This window comes from Alligator mississippiensis, chromosome 3 (genome assembly GCF_030867095.1).
Source record: "Alligator mississippiensis isolate rAllMis1 chromosome 3, rAllMis1, whole genome shotgun sequence".
NCBI classification, from domain to species: Eukaryota; Metazoa; Chordata; order Crocodylia; family Alligatoridae; genus Alligator; species Alligator mississippiensis.
The window spans coordinates 1,722,844-1,744,593 of record NC_081826.1 but is presented as its reverse complement, the minus strand read 5'-3'; the positions used below and the strand labels follow the sequence as shown (position 1 = coordinate 1,744,593).

The following is a 21,750-nucleotide window of genomic DNA, read 5'->3' as shown; positions in this document are numbered from 1 at the left end:
CCACCCCGATGACACGGGGACGTCACCAGGCTGCTCAGGTGCCCCAGCCGAAGCATCAGGGCACAAGGGGCTCTTCCCCAGCCCCAGACCCTGCCCTGCAGCCCCCTGTCCCGTGACCCTCCGGGCCAGGTGGCCCCTGGCAGCGGTCCCCAGTCCAGCAGTGCCCAGAGGGAGCCGAGCCCGGCCGGGAGGAGCAGGCAGAGCAGCCACAGCTGGTCTCTAAGGTGTTTATTGAGTCTCTAGGGGGGATCCTGCCCCGGCCCCGGCCCCGTGTGCACGGCTCCGGCAGGGCCCCAGCAGCTCCGTGGGGCCCGGGTGGGCGCAGCCTCCTCCTTCCCCGCGGGCTGGGGGTCTAAGGCACTCTCGGCTGCACTGAGCGGGGTGGGGGTCCGGGGCAGGGGTGGGGGGGCTGGAGTGTCGCGGGGTAGGGCACAGCCCCGGGGGTCGGGCAGGCGGGGTGGGCCGGTCCTGGTCCCGGCGCCGGGGGCCACTAGGAGTAGTCCTGGGTGAACTTGGAGTGGAACCAGCTCAGCTTCTCCAGCAGCGTCTGCAGCTTCTCCGTGGGCGGCAGGATGGTCATCCTGGGGGGGACACCACGTCGGTCCTGCCCCGGCCCAGCGCTCCCGCCCCCCAGCCTGGGGATGGGGCAGGGGCCGGGGCCGCAGAGCTGCAGGCGGGCGGGAGGGGGCCCACAGCCGCCCCCTCCCCACTGGGTGCAGGGGGGAGCTGGGGTCTCACCTGAAGTGGTAGGTGCCCTCCCGCTGCCCGAACCCGCTGCCGGGCACCACGCAGATGCCCGTCTCCTCCAGCAGCTTGAGGCAGAAGAACATGTCCGGGGCCATGCCCTGGTCCTGCGGGCGACAGGGACGCGGGCTCAGGCGGGGCGGGGCGGGGAAGAGCCAGGCCGAGCCCCCCGGCCCGCCCGGGGCCCGCTCTCACCTGGGCCTGGCGGACGGCGCGGGCGGGCAGGTCGATGCGGGGGAAGGCGTACATGGCGCCCTGCACGGGGTTGCAGCGGATGCCGGGCGCCCGGTTGAGGATCTCCTGGGTCAGCTGGGCCTTGTCGGCCAGGGCGCTCAGCACGGCGTGCTTCTCCTGCGGGCACAGCGCGGCGGTGAGGGACCGGGGGAGGCTGGCGGGGCCGGGGGGCCGGGGCACGGGGCCAAGGGGCAGGACTCACGGCGGCGAAGCGCGGGTGCGAGGGCTCGCCGGGCTGCGGCGGGTCCATGACGGCGTCCAGCAGGATCTGGCCGGGCACGGGCGGGCACAGCCGCACCGACACCAGCTTGGACAGCTGCTGCCGCACCTCCGGGTCCATGTTCAGCACCTCCATGTAGCCGCCCCGGAAGCCGCACCTGCGTGGGGGCGGAGCCAGGCTAGCCCCGCCCTGCCCCGCCCTAGCGTGGCGCCGCCCTCTGCCATCTGCAGGGGGTGGAGCCACGGAGCCCCCTGCCCTTGGGCCCGTAGCATAACCTCACTCTTCGACACCTGTGGTGGGTGTGGCCCAACTAGCCCCGCCCCTTGTTCTCCCAGTGGGTGGGGCCTAGCAAGCCCCACCCACCACCCCTCTATGTGCCTTGTAACGCCTGCCCGGGCACCCAGCACCCGAGTCCCTGCTGCCCCCGGAGCCCGGGGCCAAGGAGCGTCCTGGTGCCACGGGTGGGCTTGGCTGGGCGGGGCCGGGGGGCGGGCACGGCGCCGGGGCACTCACTCGCCCATGAAGCCCTTGGAGATGGAGTGGAAGGAGGCCAGCTCGACGCCCTCGGCGAAGGGGGGGCCCATCTCCGTCAGCACCTTCTTGAACGAGTGGAACTGGGACCCGGGCGCGTACACGTTGTCCTGGTACACCTGCGGCCGGGGGGGCGGGGGGGTCAGCGGGGCCGAGAGCCAGGCCGGGGGGCGGGGGCGGGGGGCCGGCTCACCTCGTCGGCCATCAGGAAGAGCCGCTCGTCCCAGGCGAAGCGGATCGTGTCCTCGATGCACTGCCGGCTCTGCACCTGGCCTGGGCGGGGGGGCATTGCATCGGGGCCGTGCCTGGACCCCCCCAGGCAGCTGCCCCCGCGGGGCGAGTAACCCCCAGCCCTGCCGGTGCCCCTCGCTCCCGACCCACAGGGCTGGTACCGGTGGGGTTGCCTGGGTTGATGATGCAGAGCACGCGGGGGGTGCAGTGCTCCCGCGCCTGGCGCAGCGCCCGCCGCAGCTCGTTCAGGTCCAGCGCCCAGCACCGCTCCTCGTCCAGGTAGTAGTTGACCTGCACGGCGCCCAGCTCGGCGAGGGCGGCCGAGTACAGCGGGTACTGGGGGATGGGGATCAGCACCCCCGTGCGCTCCCGGCCCTCGCCCCACACCAGCAGCTTCAGCACCGTCTGCGGGGAGGAAAGGCGGGTTGGGGCACGGGACCTGCCCCTGCCAAGCCCCCAGCTCTGCCAGGGCCGTGCGGCCGTGCCAGGCAGGGCACAACGGACCTTTGTGAGTGCCCAGGGGATGCAGCAGGCCCCAGGCCTGGGGCTCTGGGGGGGCCGAGGGGGAGGGAGTGGCTGAGGCCTTCCCGGGGCAGCGCAGGAGAGCTCGGGGACACAGAGGGCACCCCCAGCCCCGCCGGTGCCCCTCGCTCCCGACCCGCAGCCCCCTGCCCCTGACTCCATACCACGATGGCATCGCTGGCGCCCGTGGACAGGAAGATGTGGTCGGGGTTGGAGGGGATGCCCCCGTCCCGCCGCTCGATGTAGCGGGCCACGTCCTGCCGGATGACGGGGATGCCCGGGCTGGCGCTGTAGGCACCTGGTGGGACAGAGGTGGCTGAATCGAGAGGGGCGGCAGGGGGGGGGTCCTGGGGGTCCGGCCTCCGCAGCTCAGCCGCAGGGAGACTGTCCCGGGGCGCGGGGGCCACTCACCGGCGCTGTGCCCGGCGCACGCGTCCAGGATCCGCTGTGCCCGCTTCTTGGCATCCTCGGGGAAGGCGGCGTCGTGGAGCAGCTCGGGGTAGAGGCACAGGGTCGTGACCTGCGGGGCAGGAGCACGGGTCACCCGCCTGCCCCCTCGCAGCCCCGGCCCAGCCCGCCCTTCCCTGCACTCCTGGGTCCTCCTGGCCCCCGTACCTGGCGCAGGAAGGTGATGGGCGTCTGCCCCATGGCGTGGGCATCCCCGATGTTGGCTTTAATCACCTCCGTGAAGGGCTTCCTCACCCCCTGGGAAAGAACAAGGTGGGGGGGTCTGACCCAGGACCCCCAACCCAAACTGCTGCCTGGCACACCCTGACCCTAAGCCCTGCCCAGAGCAGCCTCGGGACTTTGGACCCTGTGCCCAGCCCTGAACTCACGTCCGGGACCAGAGCTGGGACGGGCAGGGCTCTGTGGCCCCGCCACAGCCTGGCCCGGCCTGGCCCCCGGGGGAGGTGTGCAGGTCTGGGTACACGGGTGGTGCACATGTAGGTGCACAGGGGGTGTGTGCATGCGTGCATGTGTGCCTATGTGCTTGCATCTAGGCACCTGTTTGCATGTGCATGTGTGCGAACACGTGTGCCAACAGGCTTGCCTCTATGTGTTTGCATATGCATGCCCTTGCAGGAGTGCATGCGCGTGTGTGTGTGCATACAGACGTGTATCTGTCAGTGTACACGGTGAGGCACTGCCCCCGCCGTGTGCCCCCTGACAGGGGGGGTCACGTATGTGCGTGTGCATGTGCATGTGTGTGTGTGCTGGCCCCATGTCACCCAGCTCAAGCCTCCAGCTGCCTCCTGCCAGGCCCGCGCCAACCCCCCAGCACCTCTCAGACAGCCCGGGAGAGCATCAGGTCCCTGCACCCACGGCGGCTGGCACGGGCACACTGCAGCCTGCCACGCATTGCTGGGACCGGGCGGTTTCCATGGCAGCAGGGGAAAGAATGCCCCCCCCCCGCACCCCGTGGGGGACCCTGGCAGCCCCTCGCCCCTGGCAGGGCCCAGGCCGGGGGGGGGGGGGGTGGACTCCGTGTGGGCGCAGGGGAGAGACTCCTCCATTGTCGGGGCAGGTGGCGCGGTGCCACGCGGAGCGGCACCGGGCGTGGGAAAGTCTGGCCTGGCAAGACCCACCTCTGCCTCTGCCAGGGGAGACCCCCCTTCCCCGCAGCCCGGCGGGGAGACAAGGCCTGGAGGCAGCAGCAGGGCGGGAGCGGGGGGAGCAAGGCTGCACACGCATGCATGCACACACGCACGCGTGCCAGTCCCGTGGCAGGGGCAGGTGTGGCCACAGGAAGGTCCTGGAGCTGCGACTTGCTCCTCCCCTGAACGGCAAGGTTGACACACTTGGGCTCACGTGCCTGCATGTGTGCACGGGCCCCCACCTGTGTGAGCGTGGCGGGCAGGTCGTGTGTGCACACGCTGGCACATGTGCGCAGCCCCGGGCCTGGGCGTGTCTTGGTGTGTGTGCAGACACGTGGTCACAGTGAGAACGTCTCCCCTGTCCCCCAGCCTGGCACCGCGGCGCCCCTCACTCCCGACCCGCAGCCCCTTCCTGGGGCGGGGCACGGGCAACCCCACCCAGGACGGGACAGCCTTGGCCTCCAGCCCCGGCGCACCGCACCGGGCGGGTCGGGATGGTGCGTGCCCAGGCGCAGGCAGGAGTCGGGGGTGGCGGGAGGAAGTGGGGGCGGGGCGGGGACCCCCCAGGGCAGGCAGGGGGCACCAGCAGGGGGTGCCCCAGGGTGCAGCCCCCCCCAGACAGCCTCAGGATTGGACCTGGACCCGGAGTGAGGGGGCTTCCCTGGGAGTCTGGTTTGGGGGCACTGGGGGGGACAGTATGGGCTTGGGGGGTCCGGGCACGGGGCTGGGAGGGTGCCCGGGGGGTAGTGTGCAGGGTGGGGTGCCCAGGGTGTGTGCAGGGATCCCCAGGGTGCGGGGGGTGGGATACCCAGGGGGTGGGATACCCAGGGTGCACGTGGGGGTGCAGGTACCCGGGTTGGGGGGTGCCCGGGGTGCAGGGGGAGCCCAGGGTGCAAGCGGGGATCCCCAGGGTGCGCGGGGTGCGTGTGGGGGTGCAGGATACCCGGGTTGCGGGTGCCCGGGGTGCAGGGGGATCCCGGGGTGTAAGCAGGGATCCCCGGGGTGCGCGTGGGGGTGCAGGATACCCGGGTTGGGGGTGCCCGGGGTGCGGGGGGATCCCGGGGTGCAAGCAGGGATCCCCAGGGTGCGCGGGGTGCGTGCGGGGGTGCAAGATACCCGGGTTGGGGGGATCCCGGGGTGCAAGCGGGGATCCCCAGGGTGCGCGGGGTGCGCGCGGGGGTGCAAGATACCCGGGTTGGGGGGATCCCGGGGTGCAAGCGGGGATCCCCAGGGTGCGCGGGGTGCGTGTGGGGGTGCAGGATACCCGGGTTGCGGGTGCCCGGGGTGCAGGGGGATCCCGGGGTGTAAGCAGAGATCCCCGGGGTGCGCGCGGGGGTGCAGGATACCCGGGTTGGGGGGATCCCGGGGTGCGGGGGGATCCTGGGGTGCAAGCAGGGATCCCCAGGGTGCGCGGGGTGCGTGCGGGGGTGCAAGATACCCGGGTTGGGGGGATCCCGGGGTGCAAGCGGGGATCCCCAGGGTGCGCGGGGTGCGCGCAGGGGTGCAAGATACCCGGGTTGGGGGGATCCCGGGGTGCAAGCGGGGATCCCCAGGGTGCGCGGGGTGCGTGTGGGGGTGCAGGATACCCGGGCTGGGGGTGCCCGGGGTGCAGGGGGATCCCGGGGTGTAAGCAGGGATCCCCAGGGTGCGCGGGGTGCGCGCGGGGGTGCAAGATACCCGGGTTGGGGGGGTGCCCGGGGTGCGGGGGGATCCCGGGGTGCAAGCAGGGATCCCCAGGGTGCGCGGGGTGCGCGCGGGGGTGCAAGATACCCGGGTTGGGGGTGCCTGGGGTGCGGGGGGATCCCGGGGTGCAGGGGGATCCCGGGGTGCAAGCAGGGATCCCCAGGGTGCGCGGGGTGCGCGCGGGGGTGCAGGATACCCGGGGTGCGGGGGGATCCCGGGGTGCAAGCGGGGATCCCCAGGGTGCGCGGGGTGCGCGCGGGGGTGCAAGATACCCGGGTTGGGGGGATCCCGGGGTACAAGCGGGGATCCCCAGGGTGCGCGGGGAGCGGGATCCGCGGGGCGCGGGTCGTACCTGCTGCAGCTCCGCTTCCAGCTCCAGGGCGCGGGTGACGATGGCCCCGCGCACCGCGTACTCCACGCGCCGGATCCGCGGGTTCATGGTGGCGGAGCTCAGCACCCGCCCGCGCCCGGCCCCGGCCCCGGCCCCGGCCCCTGTCCCGGTGGCGGTGGCGGTGGCGGTGGCCGGCCCCGGCCCCGTGGCCGTCCCGCGCCGCCCGTCCTGCTCCATCGCCGGCACCCTGCGGGGCGACAGCGCCAGCGCCCGCCTCAGCCCCGCCGCCCGCATCCCGCCCGCGGGGAGGAGACTCCCCTCCGCCCGCAGTAGCGGGGCCAGGACACCCCGCACCGCCGCTCCGCCCCCAGCTGCCCCTCCCCGGACACCGCCCCCAGCTGCCCCCCCTGCCCCCGGGACACCGCCCCCAGGTGCCCCTGCCCCGTGCCAGGCCGAGGCGCGCAGCCCCCTGCACACACGGACCTGGGCAGAGCCGGCAGCGCCCGGGACAGACGCCGCCAGCAGCCCCGGGCAGCGCCCGCGGGGGCGCGGGGGAGGAGGAGGAAGGAGGGCATGTCCCCTCGGCCAGGCCTCGGCGCCTGCTGCTGCTGGGGCAGCTGGAGACTCCCGCAGGCGGGGCAGTACGGGGCTCAGGACACGCGCTACAGGGGCCCGGCTAGGCCACCTGTGCAGGCTGCTCTGAGCTGCCTCGGGAGGGAAGTGTCATGACCGTGGTCTCGCGGGGAGGCAGTGGCAGAGGCGGGAGGGAACCCCGCGCCCTGTGCCTCCCCCCAGCCGTGGCAGTTGGTGATGTCACCACCACCAGAACCCGGCCCCCGCACGCAGCCTGCCTGCCTCAGTTTCCCTGCTCCCCTGCACAGCGGGGAGGTGAGAGTCCTGTGTCCGTAGAGGAGAGTCTCCACTTTGGCCAGCAGTACAGGGGGTATGACACACCCCGGGGGTGGGTCCTAGAGCCCGGCCTCTGCTCCGGGCCCCAGTGTCCCCATCCGACCCTTCCAGGACACGGCCTTGCCCGACCTGCCCGGAGGTGCAGCCCCCCGCCTGGCGCTCTGGACCCCCCGTCACCTTCCTGCTCTACGTCGGCCCCTCCCCAGTCCTGGGGGCCATGGCCCATCCCCTGCGGCCTCATGAAGGTCACGGCCAAGGGCTGGGCGATCTCTGCCAGCTCCTAGCGCCGGGGCCAGAGTCCACGGGCCCGGCTGACTCGAGCTCCTTCTCGGAGCCCTCGGCTTACCCCTGCCTTAGCCCAACCCATCGCTCACGTGCGCAGAGCGAGGCAAAGAGCCCCCTGGCCCGCCAGCTTCCCCCGTCCACCTTTTCTGGCCAGAGCCTGGAGCCATGGGGCTGGGAGGGACCGCCACGCCCGAGGCAGGATCAGGCCCGTCCACCCTCTGAGCCACGTGACAGTCACCCCTGACAGCCGCCAGTGTCCCCTCCACCCCGCAGGGCGGGGGCCATGCCGGGGTGACCGCCGTGTTGCTCAGAGGTCAGACACGGGGTTTGTCTGGGCTGATTAGGACGGGCCTGATCCTGCCCCAGGACTGGATGTGGCTCCACAGGCCCGTGCCAGCCCCATGTCCCGGTGGGCTTCCTCAGTGACTGCCCGGCCTGCATGCGTCCTCGTGCCTTTGAGGCCCCCGAGCAGGGCCTTGTGCAGCCCCCGGGTGGGACACGTGGGCACCTTGACCCCCCGCCTGGATCCGTGTCTCTGAGCCCCTGGAGGCCGACGAAGCCCAGCGCCCCGGGGGCGACCCTTGTGCTTTGCCCATCGCAGGACGTGCCACATATTGGGACGGCGACCTCCCGAGCTGCCCGTCCGTCGCCTTCCTGTCCTGCGCCAGGTCTTCCCTGCAGGTCGGGAGGGATGCTCCGCTGGTCGCATCCACCTTCTGGACCACAGCGCCGTCCTCCACGCGGGTGAGGAGCCTTGTTCTTCCAGAGGATGTCCAAGAAATGCAAGTCTCCCATCAGTACCACGGGGGAGCTCAGTCACCTGCTTGGCCTCATCCGGCCAGGTGCTGGTCAGATGGACCCCGCCTGGCTAGAGCATCCCCCCGCCGGCAAAGGATCCAGCCGTCCCTGCCTGGGTGCATGCCTGCCTGGGGAGCATGGAGAGCAGCCCCCTGCACCCTGGCTCCATTGTCTCCTGGCCAGAGCTTCGTCCTCAGCTGCCAGGGGTGGAGGCGGGAAGGTGAGCGGGGCCGTTATCATCTGCAGTGTGTGCAGCTTTCACAGGCCCCCGGCTGCCCTCGGGAGGCCAAAGAGCATCTCGGTTCCTGGGTGAGGCTTGCCCGGCATTCAGCTCCCGCTCCAAGAAGGGAAAAGTCCAGGGTCCGGGTCCCTGGGAGATCCCCGCCCCAGGGCCAGCTGGTGCTGTGTGCTCAGCGCCGCAGCAAACCAGGCATCGCAGCCCGCAGAAAGGGACGCTGAGCAACAGGTGCCCCGATACCCCAGCTCAGCCGTGTGCCACTGTCCGAACCTCTCCTGGGGGGACCCGTGCACCCCGGGTCTCGGCCCCGGGGCGTAGTCCTGCTCCAAGCCCAGCCCAGCCCCTCACCGGGTTAGAGGGCAGAAGCATGGAGCAGGAGCAGGCCTGGAGCTGCCTGCAGACACCCCCCGGGCGACGGGGCCCCCTGCACGCATGCACCCGTGACCCACACGTGTGCCGAGCCCCACCCCTGGCAGGCGGATGCAGGGCCGGGCTGGAGCTGACCCCGTTCTCGGTGGCTCGGGAGCTCCCGGGGGTGAAATGCGACGCTGGGCAGGCCACGGTGCCAGCAGGCGGCTGCTTCAAAGCCCGGGTGCCAGCGTGAGAACAGAGGGCCGTGGGGGGGCGGGAAGGCAAGCGGGGGTGTTGGAGTCCAGCCAGGGGCAAACCCAGCCCGTTCGCATCAGGCCGGGACCCGCCAGAACTAGCCCCTGGGGTGGCTGGGCCCTGCCACGGCGCGGGGGCAGGACCGGCTTTTCTGGGCAGAGGATGCCTGCGAGCCTGTCCGGGGAGATTCCAGCCCTACCAGCTCCTGGCCCGCCCGGGGCAAATGTGCACCAGTGCCTCCTTCCCCGACCTGCAGAGCAGACCCCTTGGACCTGGGCCAGGCTCATCCCAGAGCCCCCCCTCCCCGCCAGCCTCTGCCTCTTGCAGCTGCCTCGGGGCAGGGCCCGTCTCTTTGCTCCTCACGTGTGCAGCCCCGAGCGCGGCACCGAGGCAGAGACAGACCTGCCGTGCCACAGCCAGCGCAAAGGCTCCCGGGGCCGCTGGGGGCCGGGGCCCCTGGGTCTCCTCAGCACCGCCGAATGGGGACAAAGGAGCTTTGTGCCGAGACAGCCGAGAGGAAACGGACACCCCGGGGGAGGCGGCCGTGCGGCCGAGCTGGGATCCAGCCAGGAGCAGGCAGGGCAGCGCTGGGACTGGCCTGGGCACCGTGGGCACCTGCTGCTGTGGGGCCGGGGGGCACAAGGGTCCCTCCGCGCCCCAAAGCTGCACCCCCGCGATCAGAGCATGAGCCGCGGGGCGGGCAGGGAGCTGCGGGGGCACATCCAGTCCCAGCCCTGCCCCAGACAGGACCAGACCTGTCCTACAAGGAGCAACGGGCTCAAGTTGCAGCAAAGGAAGCTGCGGTTAGATACCAGGAGCAACCCTCTCATGGGGGGGAAGCACTGGAGCAGGCTCCCCAGAGAGGGGGGGCATCTCCCTCCTTGCGGGGTTTGAAGCCCTGGGTAGACACAGGCCTGGCTGGGATGACGCAGTCGGGGCTGGTCCTGCTTGGAGCAGGGGGTGGACGAGATGAGTCCACGGCGCCCTTTGACCCTCATTGTCTGCCGTTCTCTGATCCCAGACTAACCCCGTGTCCGCCCTTGGAGTCACACCACACAGCCCCGGGCATCGCCCCCGCCCCCGGGGTACAGGGGGCTGCAGCCACCAACGTCCTGCTGCTGCCGGGGGGTCGCGGGCGCTGCAGAGACTGTGCCCCCCGCTGCAGAGGAAAGCAAACCCCCCAGTGAGAACCAGTCTGAGCAGGGGGGAATCCCTTCCTGCCCAGGGGCAAGACCCTCCAGCCAGGACTCTGTGGGGTTGGTGCAGCAGGAGCACTGGCCCAGCCCAGCCCCAGCCCCAGCCTGGGCTGCAGCACCCAGCGCCCTAAACCCCCAACACATGGAGGGGGGGCACCCAGCACAGCCCAGCAGCCTGGGAAACCCCCACAGCAGAGCGCAGACATCCTGCGCCCACATCCTGCCCCACCAGCGCCCGTCCAGCCTCTCCCCGACACCTCCAGCAATGCAGAGCCCCCTCCCCTGGCGTCTCCCCCCCTCCTTGCTCCAGCAGCGGAGAAATGTTTCCTGAGACCCAAGCCGGTCCCTGCAGGGTGCCCTGGAGCACCTGCTCTGCCCCGCCCCATCCTGGGCCCTGCGGGGCCCCTGCTGCCTGCAGAGCCCAGGCCCCTCGCCCCAGCCCTGCCAGGGCCTGGCCTCCTGCTGCCCCACGCCCCAGCCCTGGGATGCAGGGAGCCGGCTGGCCCAGGGGGGAGGGCAGGATGAGCCCCTGGCACCCGGAGCAGGAGGGCTCGGGCAGGCAGGGGCAGGGGCAGGGGCCTGGACAAGCTGCAAGGTGACAGCCGGGAGGGCCTCATCCTGCTTGGCAGACACTGCCGCGGGGACCGCAGGGTGCAGCCACCTCTGGGGGGTGCAGCAGAGAGCTGGGGGCACCCTGCACTTAGGGTGAGGGGCTGTGGCCAGGGCATGTGCAAATGGGGGCACTTCCAGCAGTGCAGCACCCCCTGCCCCCCAACACAGCACCCCCACCCCACCCCCAGCACAGCGCCCCCTGCTGGCCCCCCACTGTCTGAAGCACGTGGCAGCCCTCTCTGGGCAGCGGGCAAGGGGCACCGGTGACAAGGGTTCGAGTCCAGCCCTGGCACAGGGGGGGCCTAGCTGGGCCAAGGCTGCCTTCCCCCTTGAGGTGCCCTCCAAAAAGCCGTGGCGTTCGCACCCACGACATCGTCCTTGAACTCCTGCCAGAGCGCGTGGGGCCACCTGGGCAAAGGTCCCCGTGCCAGGCACTGCTGGCACCCAGCCCGCCACACGTCCCAGCCCCCACCCCCCACTCCCAGGGGGCTTGGGCCCCCCAGCCGCGGCACCGGGGCCTGTGGCTTGCAGGGGGCTGGGGGGGGCGGGTGCCGGTCCCCAGGGTGCAGCAGCGGGAGGGTTAAAGCCGCGCAGACACACCCTCCCGGAGCCAGGAGCCGCCCGGCAGCTATCAGCCCTGATAGGCTGCTCCCGGAGCAGGGTGCGGGCCCCACGCCTCGGGGCCCCACGTCAGCAGCCAGGGCCCTGCCGTACCTGCCCCAGAGCCCCGCGAGGCTCCTCTTGCTCCCAGCACCGGGTCCTGGGGTGGGAACAGCCAGGCAGGACCTGAACCCAGACCCTGGTGGGAAGCAAGGCAGGAGACCTGCCCAGGCCATGCAGGGGGGCACGGCCTGCCGGGCCTGGGATAGTGCATGGGGGGCTGGGGCAGGGGCAGACCCCAGGCCTGTGCTACGGGGCCGGCCTGCAGCTCCCCGGAGCTGGCTGCATGCCCGCTGGCTCAGGGGTGCCCCTGCCGCAGGGGTCCCTCCGGGGTGTCATGCACGGGGTGTCTCTGCCCCCCAGCAGCACTCACCTCTGGGGCTCGCCCTCCTGCCGGTGCCCGCAGCCACCTCCAGCCCCTGGGTGCTGCAGCAAGTGGAGGCAGGCGGGGCAGGAGGGTGTTGCCTCTGCCGGGAGCGTGACCTTTCCCGAGCAGCTGCCTGCGCGCGGCCCGCACTAAATTTAAAACCCAGCCCCTGGCTCCGCCGGCAGCTGGCAGCGCCCGCCCCTCCCCAGGGCCCGGAGGTGAGCAGCCCCCAAGTAGGTGCTTGGGCGGGGGGTCCAGGCTGCAAACTGCCCTCCAGCCCCCGACCTGGGGCAGGGCTCCCCGGCGGTCAGTGGCCCGGGGAGATGCCCACACCGCGCTCCCCCGGCTGGGCGCTGCCAGGGCCAGACTCCCTGCCTCGGGGCTGACCAGGCGGTGGGGCCGGACCAGGTGCCCCCTCCAAGGCCTCTCCTGTGCCCCAGGTGGGGGTGTCCTGGAGATGGGGGGGCACCTCTTGGGGGAGCCTCAATCCTGACCTGCCCCCCCGCTCTGCAGGGTCCTCCCTGCCTGGGTCCTGTGGGGCGATCCCAGACCCTGGAGCCCAGCTCCGTGCCTCAGTTTCCCCCAGGGCCAGGTGGCAGGCACAGCCAGTCCAGCCCCCCTGCCCCCTCCTGGGGGAAGCCCTGGGGTCAGGCCCAGCCACACCCAGGTGGCTTCCTCTGGACCCGGGTGTCAGCAGGTGATGGAGACCCTCCCCCCCCCCCCCCCCCCGCATGGGTGAGGAGCCCAGACTCCCTGCGACTGTCCCAGGCCTCGTCCCTTCTCGCCCACGACCCCAGCAGGCCCCTCTCCCCAGCTCAGCAGGCGCTGGCCAAGCCCCCCTTGCCCCATACCCCTTCCCTGCCCACCCAGTATTGCCCGGGTATCTGGCTCGGAGCCCCTTTAAACAACAGGGGTCTTTCCCCTGGGTGGGGGGCACAGAGGCAGCCCCCTGCCCAAGGCTGCAGGAAGGTCCCAGCGAATAACAAGCCAGAACTGGTACAGCCTGGGAGCCTGGAGCTCTGCCCCCCCCGGCCCCCAGCAGAGTTCGACCCGTCCCCCTGGGAGAGCCGATCTGCACCGTCCGTGCCTACCCCAGGGCCCCTTCCCTGCCCTGGGACACTGGGGGCAACTGAGCTCCAGGTGCCAGCAGGGTCCGGGCACAGCTTGGGGACCCCTGAAGCCAGACAGGGCCTTCCCCAGCCCAGCACGTGCCCATCCCCAGGGTGTCGGGGCTGGACTCTGCGCCCCTGCCCACCCATCGCTGGGCACGGTCACCCCCCCACCCCTGGAGCAGACCCAGGCCTCCTGACCAGCTCCCGTGCCAAGGCACCAGGTGACCGGGCTGGACCGCGGAGAAGCTGCTCATGCCCCGCAGGAATCGGGAGGGTCCCAGGGTCAGGCATGTGCTGGGCTGGGGGGGGTGATGGGCATGGACTACACAAGGTGCCCCCACAACCCCATGGGGCCAGGCCTGGCTCCCCTGGGGGCTGGGGGGTCCAGCAGATGGGGGGAGGGGGTCCTATGCTCCCCTGGGTCTGCCTGAAACCAGATCCTGGCTCGGATCCCCGGCCCGTGAGTGACGCCGCGGCCGCTGCCCGGAACCCGATCGCCAAGGTCAAACCAGGCTGGGACAGCGCGACCTGCCTGGGGCGAGGAGCGCGGGGGGGGGCCGTGGGAGCAGGGCATGGGAGGCAGAGGGCATGCTCAGGGCTTGGAGGGAGCAGAGTCCTGACCCCCAGCTCCAGAGCTCCTGGGAAAAGCTGCTCTTGGTTTGAGCCAGCGAAGGGCAGGGGCAGGGGCTTGCCAACCCAAGGGAGCCCTCAGTGCAGAGGACTGGCGTGAGGGGCATGTGTCCAGCCTTCCCGCAGCCCTGGCTCAGCCCCACAGCCCACCCCCCCCAGGCCTCAACCCACCGACCTAACCCTAATGGCCCTGCCTCGGCCCAGCGGGGGGGAACCTGCCCATGGGGAGCCCAGGACGAGGAATGCTCCTGGCTGGGGTGGAGCGGTCCAGGGCACAGGCACAGCAGGTGCGGTTTGGGCAGTACCCCCGACGCAGGGATCTCCGGGCCCTGCCCCTGCCACCCCCCATGGAAAGAAGAGCTGAGACATGGATGGGCTTCATGGAAACCTTGCAAGTTTAAGATCCATTGTGTGAGGCCGGGGGAATGGGGGCAGCGCAGGCACAGTACAAGGGGGCTGGGGCCTGAGTGCTGCACCCAGGGGGTGCCCGCTGGAAGTGCCCTGGGGGGGCTCACTCGGCTCCAGCAAGCATTGGGCAGCTTTCCCTGCCCCAGCTTCCAAACCAGGGCAAGAATGGAGATGCCCCTTCCTCACCCTCCCATGCTTTCTATCCCAACAACCAGTGTCACTCCTGGGGGGGCTTCTGCTCCACCTAGAAGGAAGGGACCTGCAGCAGGAGGGACGGGTCTGCAGCTGCTCCGGTGCCGAGCACTGGGGGACCACACCGGGTGATGGGGGGTGGGCAGGTGCGACAGCCCACTAGAGCCCCCCGGGGCTCCAGACTCCTCCTCTGCCTGGCACAGGGCTCTAGGGTGCCACCTGCCATGGACATGGGGGTAAGAGCATTTCTAGGTGGCAGCTGTTCTGTGGTGCCCAGGGCTCCACGGGTGAGCTGTGCCGGGACAGGATGGGGCTCTGTGGCAGCAATGCCAGCCAGCTCCTGGCCCGACATCCTCAGGGGTGCTATGAATGGCCCTGCCCACAGGAGCGGTCTCAGCTGCTCGGGGCCAGTCTTCACGAGCCTGGCACTGATCTGAACCCCCATGAGAAGCTGCCTGCCTGGGTGGGTGGGGGTGGCTGCAGCAAGCACTCCTTCCAGCTGCCTTGCACGGGACACGGAGGGGACAGGCCCCCCCAGCAGTAGCTAGAAGAGGTGGAGAGGAAGCTTGAAGCCTGTAATTTGCTCAGCCTGGGACTGGAACCTAGGCTGGACACCCTGGCACTGATGGCAGATGGCAAGGGACGGTCCACAGTGGCCCCTTACCCTGCCTAGGTCTGTGACTAGGGGAGCGCTGGCCGGATGGCCCCAGGCAGGTGCATTCTGCTGGGCCGGGGTCCCAGGGCTGAGAGCCCGTGGGACGCAGACCTCCTTTGCCTGCAACTGCTTTCAATGACTTGAATCAGCAAGTGTGGCCCTGTGTGGATGTGCCAGTACTAAGACAGCCATCTCCCGGGGGACGGGGCCACAGGAGACTTGCTCCCGGGGCCCGTCTGACTAGCCCCTTTAACCCAGGATCCTATTATGATGTAGCTCAGACCTCCGGGGAGGGCACTGCAGCCAGGCTTAGCTGGTCCCAGCCTCTTGACTGTTAGGAGCCAGCTGCTAACCAAGCACATGCCTCCACAGGGCTCTGAGCTGGTTTAAACCCATTGCAGGTAAGCTGAACCGCTCGGGTGCAGCCTGGGCTCTGGTGGGGTGGCTTACAGGGCTGCAGCCAGCGTGTGAACTGGAACGCCCTCACCTCGAAGTGCTGTGTGCCTGGCCCCCATGGGGCTCCTGGCACGCTCCACCCCTCCTGGTGCTGCCCAACTTAGCCAGGGAGGGAGGCTTGAGCTCTGGCTGGCATGTTACAGAATGGCTCCCATCATGTGTGGACACAGCCTGCCTCAGCTCTAAGCCTATGGCAGGGCTCTGTGCAGTGCCTGAGCTGCCACTGCTGTGGGACATGCAGCCCATGGCCAGTGACCAAGGTAAATGGCATCCCACCAACCTGGCCTGCCCCAGTGGTGGTCACTTAGTCCCTTGTGGGCAGCCACAGCCCCGCAGGGACAAGTCCCTGGAAGAGAAGCCAGGGGAGAGACCTGCCTTGGAGCAGCTCCAGGGGCCCATGGGGGCAGGAGGATGCCCTCATGCCTGCTCTCGTGTTCCTCACATCAGCCTGCAGCACGGCTTCTTCTCTGCGGGGGTGTCCTCGACCGGGGCCGTCAGCTTCAGCAGGGGAGGGTCCCCGCTGGCTGCTGTGTAGTACACTGAGTTCTGCTCCAAGTCCGGGCTCGGGCTGCCCTGGGGCACCTCGGCTGAGCCAGGTGCAGGAGGGTCCTTGCTAAGGGGGTGGTCGTCCCTGTGGTGCCGCTGGAGCTTGGCAGCTGCCCGCTGGCGCTTGAGGTCCGCGAGCGTGTGGCGGGATTTCTCCTTGCACAGGTCGCCCGTGGACTCGTCCTGGGTAGGCAGCTGATAGGACACGCTGCGGTCCAGCCGCTTGGAGAACAGGTGCTTGGAGGGGCCCGGGGCTGCGGAGCCAGCGGCTCCATTCCTCTGGGTCAGCCGGGTTTTCTGCTGTTCCTCCCCCACCGGACTCCCCACCACCGGCTCGGGATCCTGCAGGGCAGAGAGAAGCAAGGTGGGCTCAGCACCAGGACACGGGCAGCCAGATGTGGGGGGAAGGAGATTCCCCTTAGTGCTGGCTCCAGGCAGGGGCTGCTGGAGGGGCAGGAGCACCTGACAACAGGGCACCTGAGGCAGGGACGATGAGCAAGAAACCCACTGGGAAGGGAGGAAGCCCCTTCTCCTCTGCCCCCCAAGTGAGGAGAGGGCAGGGAGGCCCACTGACATGCCCAACCCCAGCTGGGGGCAGGGACCCTGGAACAGCCCCTCACCACCTGGCAAACCCCTCACGAAGGCAGTGGAGTGGGTGCAGGCTCTGCGGCCCCTACTCACGGCCTGGTGGCGCTGGAGCTCGGTGTCCGTCTGCTTGTCCTCATCCTCCAGCTCGGCTTCGCTGTCCCGCGGCTCGCCCTGCTGCCACACAATGGCCTCCTTCTCGTGCTCCTTGCGGTACAGGTTGGTGCGCTCCGTCACGCTCACCCGCCGCACCACCTTCCTGGGGGCACCGCGAGCCATGGTCACCACGTGGCGGGGAAGGGGAGAGGGTCCTCTCTCAGGGCCAGTGGGCAGGATGCTGGGCTTGCTGGGCTCCCAGCTGGCTGGCCCATATGCCTGGCTCTTGCCTTCCCAGACTGCAGACAGGCCCAGGGGCTCCTGCCACAGCCAAGCCACGCTCCCCAAGCCGAGGTGATGTGAGTGAAAGGCTCGGGGTCGCACTCAAGACCGTTCAGGCACCACCGTGGCTGGTAGGGCAACAGGCAGGAGAGGACAGCCTGCTCAAAGGACCTGCGGGCAGCTCCCTGGTGGGGGCAGAGGGCTGTATGGCCAGTGCTGGCGAGGGCTGAGGGTGGGAGAGGGGGTCAAGAAGCAGCAACCCTCCTCCCCTCCCTCACGCACTGGGCAGGCGTTCTCAGGGGACTGCCAAGCTGCTCGTTAGCAGGCACAGGGGGAGCTGGGGACGGCATGGCAGGAAGCCTGGAGCTCAGAGGCTGAGACTTGTGGCTGGGCTGCCCAGCAGAGCAGGGATGGCATCCTGGCTTTGGGACACCCGCCCGGCTTCCAGCCCCCCACCCTGGACCTTACCCACGGCTGCCGGCACTGGAGGTCCGACGCTGCAGCAGCGACTTGTGCTTGTCGTGAGACTTCATGATGGCGTCGTGCTTGTGCTTCAGCTCCAGGAGCTTGGCGCGCACCTCCTCGTCCCCACACACGTCTGCCAGGGGAGGCAGGGGTCGCGGTCAAGGCTCCCGGCCCCAGGCTGCCCAACAGGTGCCTCCCCCTGCAGGGGCTGAGCAGCGGGGGAAGCACCCGGAGATCAGCCACTCCCTGCGTCTCCTAGGGAAGTTGCTGCCGTTGCAAGGCCTGGACACCGCAGCCTGAAGCTGAACCATCACCCAGGTACTCAAGGGCAAGCCTGAGGTCACTAGGAGGGTGTAAGGAGTCTTTCCTCTGCCCAGGGCTGGGAGGCAGCGAAGGAAGGTGTGGGGAGGGACCGGCCATGACCAGAGCATCATCACCAATCTCCCACAAGCGGGGCTGGGGGGGAGCAGGGAGCTTGGCATTCTGGGATGTTGTGGGATTTCCAGGAAGGCGGCTGATGTTGGCACTGGCGGCAGACAAAAAGCACGGCCCACCCCAGGGAGCAGCACAGCCGGCAGAGAGGTCTGCCCTCCCGGCTCACCTAGTGGCGTCTCATCCAGCACCGACTTCCCGTTGAGATCAGCTCCGTGGGCCACCAGCAGCTCCACCAGCTGGACCTGAGGGTGGCACAGGAAGGCACCAGTAGTGATGCAGGACAAAGCTGGCACCCAAAGTGACCTTACACCCGAGCTGGGGCAAACCTCTGCAACCTCAACACCACGCAGGATGCGTGCGCTAGGAGCCGACATGCTGCGGGTCAGAATTGCCTCTGGCCTCAGTCTGCTGGCTCCCACGGCCCCAGGCATGCTCAGCGGGGGCCGCGGCTCCATATGCCTGGCAGGGAACGTCTCTGAGCTCCCAGCACCCTGCCTGCCTCCTTCCTCCCCCAGCACACACCCCCATTCCCAGGCAGGGGTGCTTTTTCCCTACACACTGGGACGCGCTGGCAGGAATGTCAGGTGCAAAGGAGAGGGAGCTGCTGGGGGCTCCTGCCCCAGGGGTGCCAGGAGGGCAAAACCCCTCTGGCCCCCACCTGCTGACGGGCAGCGTGAAGACAGCAGCCACCAGGAAGCGCTGGGCCCCACTGTAGCAGGGGTGAGATTCCCCACCCTGGTCCCCTGCCCCCCCCGCAGTGTTCAGGGTCTCACCTGCCCCCAGCAAGCAGCAGCATGGAGAGGCTCCCAGCCATCGTGGTCCTTGGCGCTCATGCTGGCCTTGTGCTCCAGAAGCAGCTCAGCAGCCTCCAGGTAACCGTTGGCAGAGGCGATGTGCAGCTGCAAGGCAGAGAACATCAGCGCTGGGACCTGACACCTTTCTCCAGGCACCATGAATGACGTGAGCCCCCAGACTCTGGGGGGGACGGTGACCACCCGCAGGTGGTAGTGGCAGCAGGGACATGGCAGCTACAAGCAGGGAGCTTCTGCAGGCAGCTGCAGCGGTGTTGGCAGCAAGCAGAGGGTAGTGAGCGCCGGCCAGCAGTTGGTGACCACCTGCAGACACCACCGACAGCGGTGACCAGTAGCGATCAGAGACCGCCCGCAGATGCCAGTGGCGGTGTTGGTGGCAAGGGGGGAAGGAGTGGTGACCGCCCGCAGGTGCCGCTGGCAGCGTCAACAGTGCTTCCTTCAGGGGGTGAACCGCCAGTCTCAGGGGGTGCACGTGCACCTGCATGCACCCCCTACATGTAGCCAATGCCGGGCATGGAGATCCTTCAAGGAGGCTGCCCTCCACAGCATGGCTCCCAAAGGAAACCAGCCGTGCTAGCTGGACCCCCGGGTGCCTCTCTATCCAAGCTCACGGAGCGATGGGAGCACGGTCAGAAATGAAAGCCCCGCAGCTGGCAGTGAGACAGGACGCAGACACAGACCAGGCCCCTCGGCTCTGCCTGACCCCCCCCTGCTACTGCACGGACAGGAACGGGACCTTTCCACCTGCTGCAATCCTGGGTTCAAAGGTAACCTGGCACTAAAGCTACAGAGCTCCCACCCAGGCGGGGACACAGCCTCACGCACGGTCACACCCACACCCGGCAGGCTGGAGCCCGGTGCTCAGGGGCTACCTCAGATCCCCACTGGCCATGGCAGCTGGAAGGACCCAAAGCAGACCGGTGAGTAGGGTGGGGGCCGGGGCTGCCCAGCTGCCAGGACCAGCTCCACACAGGACCTGGGGTCTCAGTCAGAGTCCCCAGCCTGGCCTGTGCACTGGCTGCAGAGCGTAGAGCCCTGGGCAGTGCGCTCCCAGAAAGCCAGGCCACACACCCCAGCCACAGCCTCTGCGTGGGTGCAGCCTTTCCTAACAAAGCCAAGGTCAGCAATGGAGCCTGCCAGTCATGGTAGAGCAACCAGGCTGCCACCCCACAAGAGGGAGCCTGGTCTGGGCACTGGCAGAGGACAGGGGGCAGTTGCTGCTGCTGTGGCTGTTTGGCCCTCTGCAGCCATGAGATGTCCAAGGGCCCTGAAGGCTGTGGACGGAGCTGCCTCCGGATGAGAAGATGCCTATGGGTGTGCAGGTCGCATGCACTGCCCTACCCCTTCCCTCCCTGGATCTCCCGGGCACCGTACCAGCGTGGCGCTGTGGTCGAGGGGGGCGTTCAGGTCGGCACCGGCCTTGAGCAGCCTCCGGATGTCCTCCACCATGCTCTGCTCCGTGGCAGCCCGGGCCTCCTCGATCTTCTCCTGGGTGATCCCTGCCGGGAGGGGGTGCATCATGAGGAGGCTGGGGCTGGGGCAGACAGGCCTGGGTATAGCCCTCCACACCGATGGGCACAGCAGTCTCTACAGAGCTGCACTGGTCTGGTGGGGCAGGGACCGGTCCTGCCGGGGGTGCCCAGGCAGCCACGTCTGTGGCCCTGGCCCCAGCCAGCTCTGCTCTGGGACAATAAAACATACCCTCCTACCCCCGGCTCTGCCCCAAGTCTGTACGTATCTGGCCTCTCTCCCAACTGTCCCACCCTCTGCACCAGCCCCTGGCTCTGCCCCATTGCCACATTTCTTCTCCCCCCTTATGGCCCATCGCATTTACCTGCTCACTGCCAACGCTCAGCGCAGCTCAGTCCGTCACAGGGCCCTTCTGACCTCATCTTCCTCCCTGGCCATCTCCCATGTGCCACCCGACCTCCCCTCATCCCCCAATTCCTTCAGGGCTCCCTCCCCAACCTGCACCTTTCAGCCCTTCCACTCCTGACCCATGCTCCTGCCGGGTCAGGAGTGGAAGGGCTGAAAGCTGTTTTATGATGCAGCTGGCACCTGGGGTGCAGACAGGCAGCTCCTGCCTCAACTGGCACTCATGCCCCTCAGCGCCCAGCCTGCTGGTGCCCCTCCTGGGCTCCTGTCATGGCTCGCGCAGACGGCCGTGTCTCAGGGGACAAATCAAAGCTATTTGTTCATCAGCCGTCATGCACCTCTGTCGTGCAGTGTGAGCAGCAGCAAGCAGGATTCAGGGGGCTATGGGCAAGGGGCTTATATCCCTCCAGAGATCTCAGCAGCTGCAGGAAAGGGGAGCACGGGAGGGACACCAGGCCCAGGAGACAGCTGAGGAAGGAAGCAGCCAGCCACCGGATCTCAGAACGGAGGCACCTGAATTCTAGAAGTGGGGGTTGACAGGGTATGGGGGCATGACAGCCCGGGGCCTGGGACACTCACCCTGCTCCGCCATGGCCGTCTCGATATAGTCCAGTGTCAGCTCGTCCTCACACAGGTCGTACGGCATGTTCCCGTCCGCGTTGACTGCCAGCAGGTTGGCACCACTGTGGAGGCACAGGGACAAGTTAGCAGGGGGGAACGAGCTGGTGTTTGAGGCTGCCTCTGCAGCCCCTGCCATGCCCAAAGCCCGGGGGGGCAGCAACCGAGAGAGCCTGGGAGGCGACGCATGGCAGCACCTGCAAAATGTTCTCAATGGACATGATCCCGCCTCTGCCAGGGTGATTGGGTTTCTTGCCCCTCGTCTGCCAGCAAAGGATGCTGCCTGAAACACTATCGCTGCTCCCCCGTGGCTGGCAGCTGGGGCTGGGGCAGAAGCCAGGGGTCTCCATCTGGCCAGCAGCTCCTCTCCAGCACCGTGAGCTGCGGGGGCACCAGCTAGGGCAGGAGGACATCACTGCTGCCATTTGCTGATGGGCCTTTCCAGCCCGCCCTGTTGAGGACTGGTTCAATCCCCTGTGGGGCTGTGTGAAGTTCCCAGCCCCCACCAGTCTGTGGCAAGAAGCTCCCCACGTGAACTGCACACTCCGATGGGAGGCAAACCTACCGCCTAACAGCTTTGCTGCACATCCCCTGGCCCTAGTGCTGGGAGGTGGTACATGACCAGTCCCCGAAGACTGCACCAGTTATACCCTGTAGACTCTGTGGGGTCTCCCCTCCAGCATCTCCTTCCTGAAAAGACCTGAGAAGCTGAAAAGTCCCCGCCTATTTGCTCTCTCCTCCCATGGAAGCCCCCTCCCCTCCCTACCCCTCATCATCCTTCTCGCTCTTCTCTGTGCCTTTTCTGGCTCTTCTATATCCTT

The 21,750-nt window shown here is 69.0% G+C and overlaps 2 protein-coding genes across 6 annotated transcripts in view; both read right to left on the bottom strand.

Moving 5' to 3' along the window:
- Positions 1-213: 213 nt before the first annotated feature.
- GPT (glutamic--pyruvic transaminase) lies at positions 214-11,784 on the bottom strand. Of its 2 annotated transcripts, XM_059723660.1 has the most exons (12): positions 11,769-11,784; positions 6,113-6,338; positions 3,098-3,187; positions 2,894-3,002; positions 2,647-2,780; positions 2,122-2,365; positions 1,923-2,002; positions 1,712-1,848; positions 1,181-1,355; positions 940-1,095; positions 739-851; positions 214-581 (listed from the first exon to the last, which is right to left on the bottom strand). In XM_059723660.1, the coding sequence occupies exons 2-12, from the start codon at positions 6,326-6,328 to the stop codon at positions 491-493; spliced, it is 1,545 nt and encodes a 514-aa protein (XP_059579643.1). In that variant the 5' UTR covers positions 6,329-6,338; positions 11,769-11,784; the 3' UTR covers positions 214-490. The 2 variants fall into 2 exon arrangements, with proteins under 2 accessions (XP_059579643.1, XP_059579642.1); XM_059723659.1 differs by lacking the exon at positions 11,769-11,784 and having other exon boundaries at positions 6,113-6,400.
- A 2,092-nt stretch (positions 11,785-13,876) lies between these two features.
- Positions 13,877-21,750, bottom strand: part of PPP1R16A (protein phosphatase 1 regulatory subunit 16A) — a 44,666-nt gene continuing 36,792 nt past the window's right edge. For all 4 annotated transcript variants that reach the window (XM_006267337.4, XM_019490280.2, XM_019490279.2 and 1 more), the window contains 7 exons: positions 20,891-20,994; positions 19,811-19,935; positions 18,398-18,523; positions 17,791-17,866; positions 17,193-17,322; positions 16,443-16,605; positions 13,877-16,103 (listed from right to left, as the gene is read on the bottom strand). In XM_006267337.4, the coding sequence (XP_006267399.1) occupies positions 15,654-16,103; positions 16,443-16,605; positions 17,193-17,322; positions 17,791-17,866; positions 18,398-18,523; positions 19,811-19,935; positions 20,891-20,994 (1,174 nt within the window). In that variant the 3' untranslated portion in view covers positions 13,877-15,653. The remainder of the gene's footprint in view (positions 16,104-16,442; positions 16,606-17,192; positions 17,323-17,790; positions 17,867-18,397; positions 18,524-19,810; positions 19,936-20,890; positions 20,995-21,750) is intronic.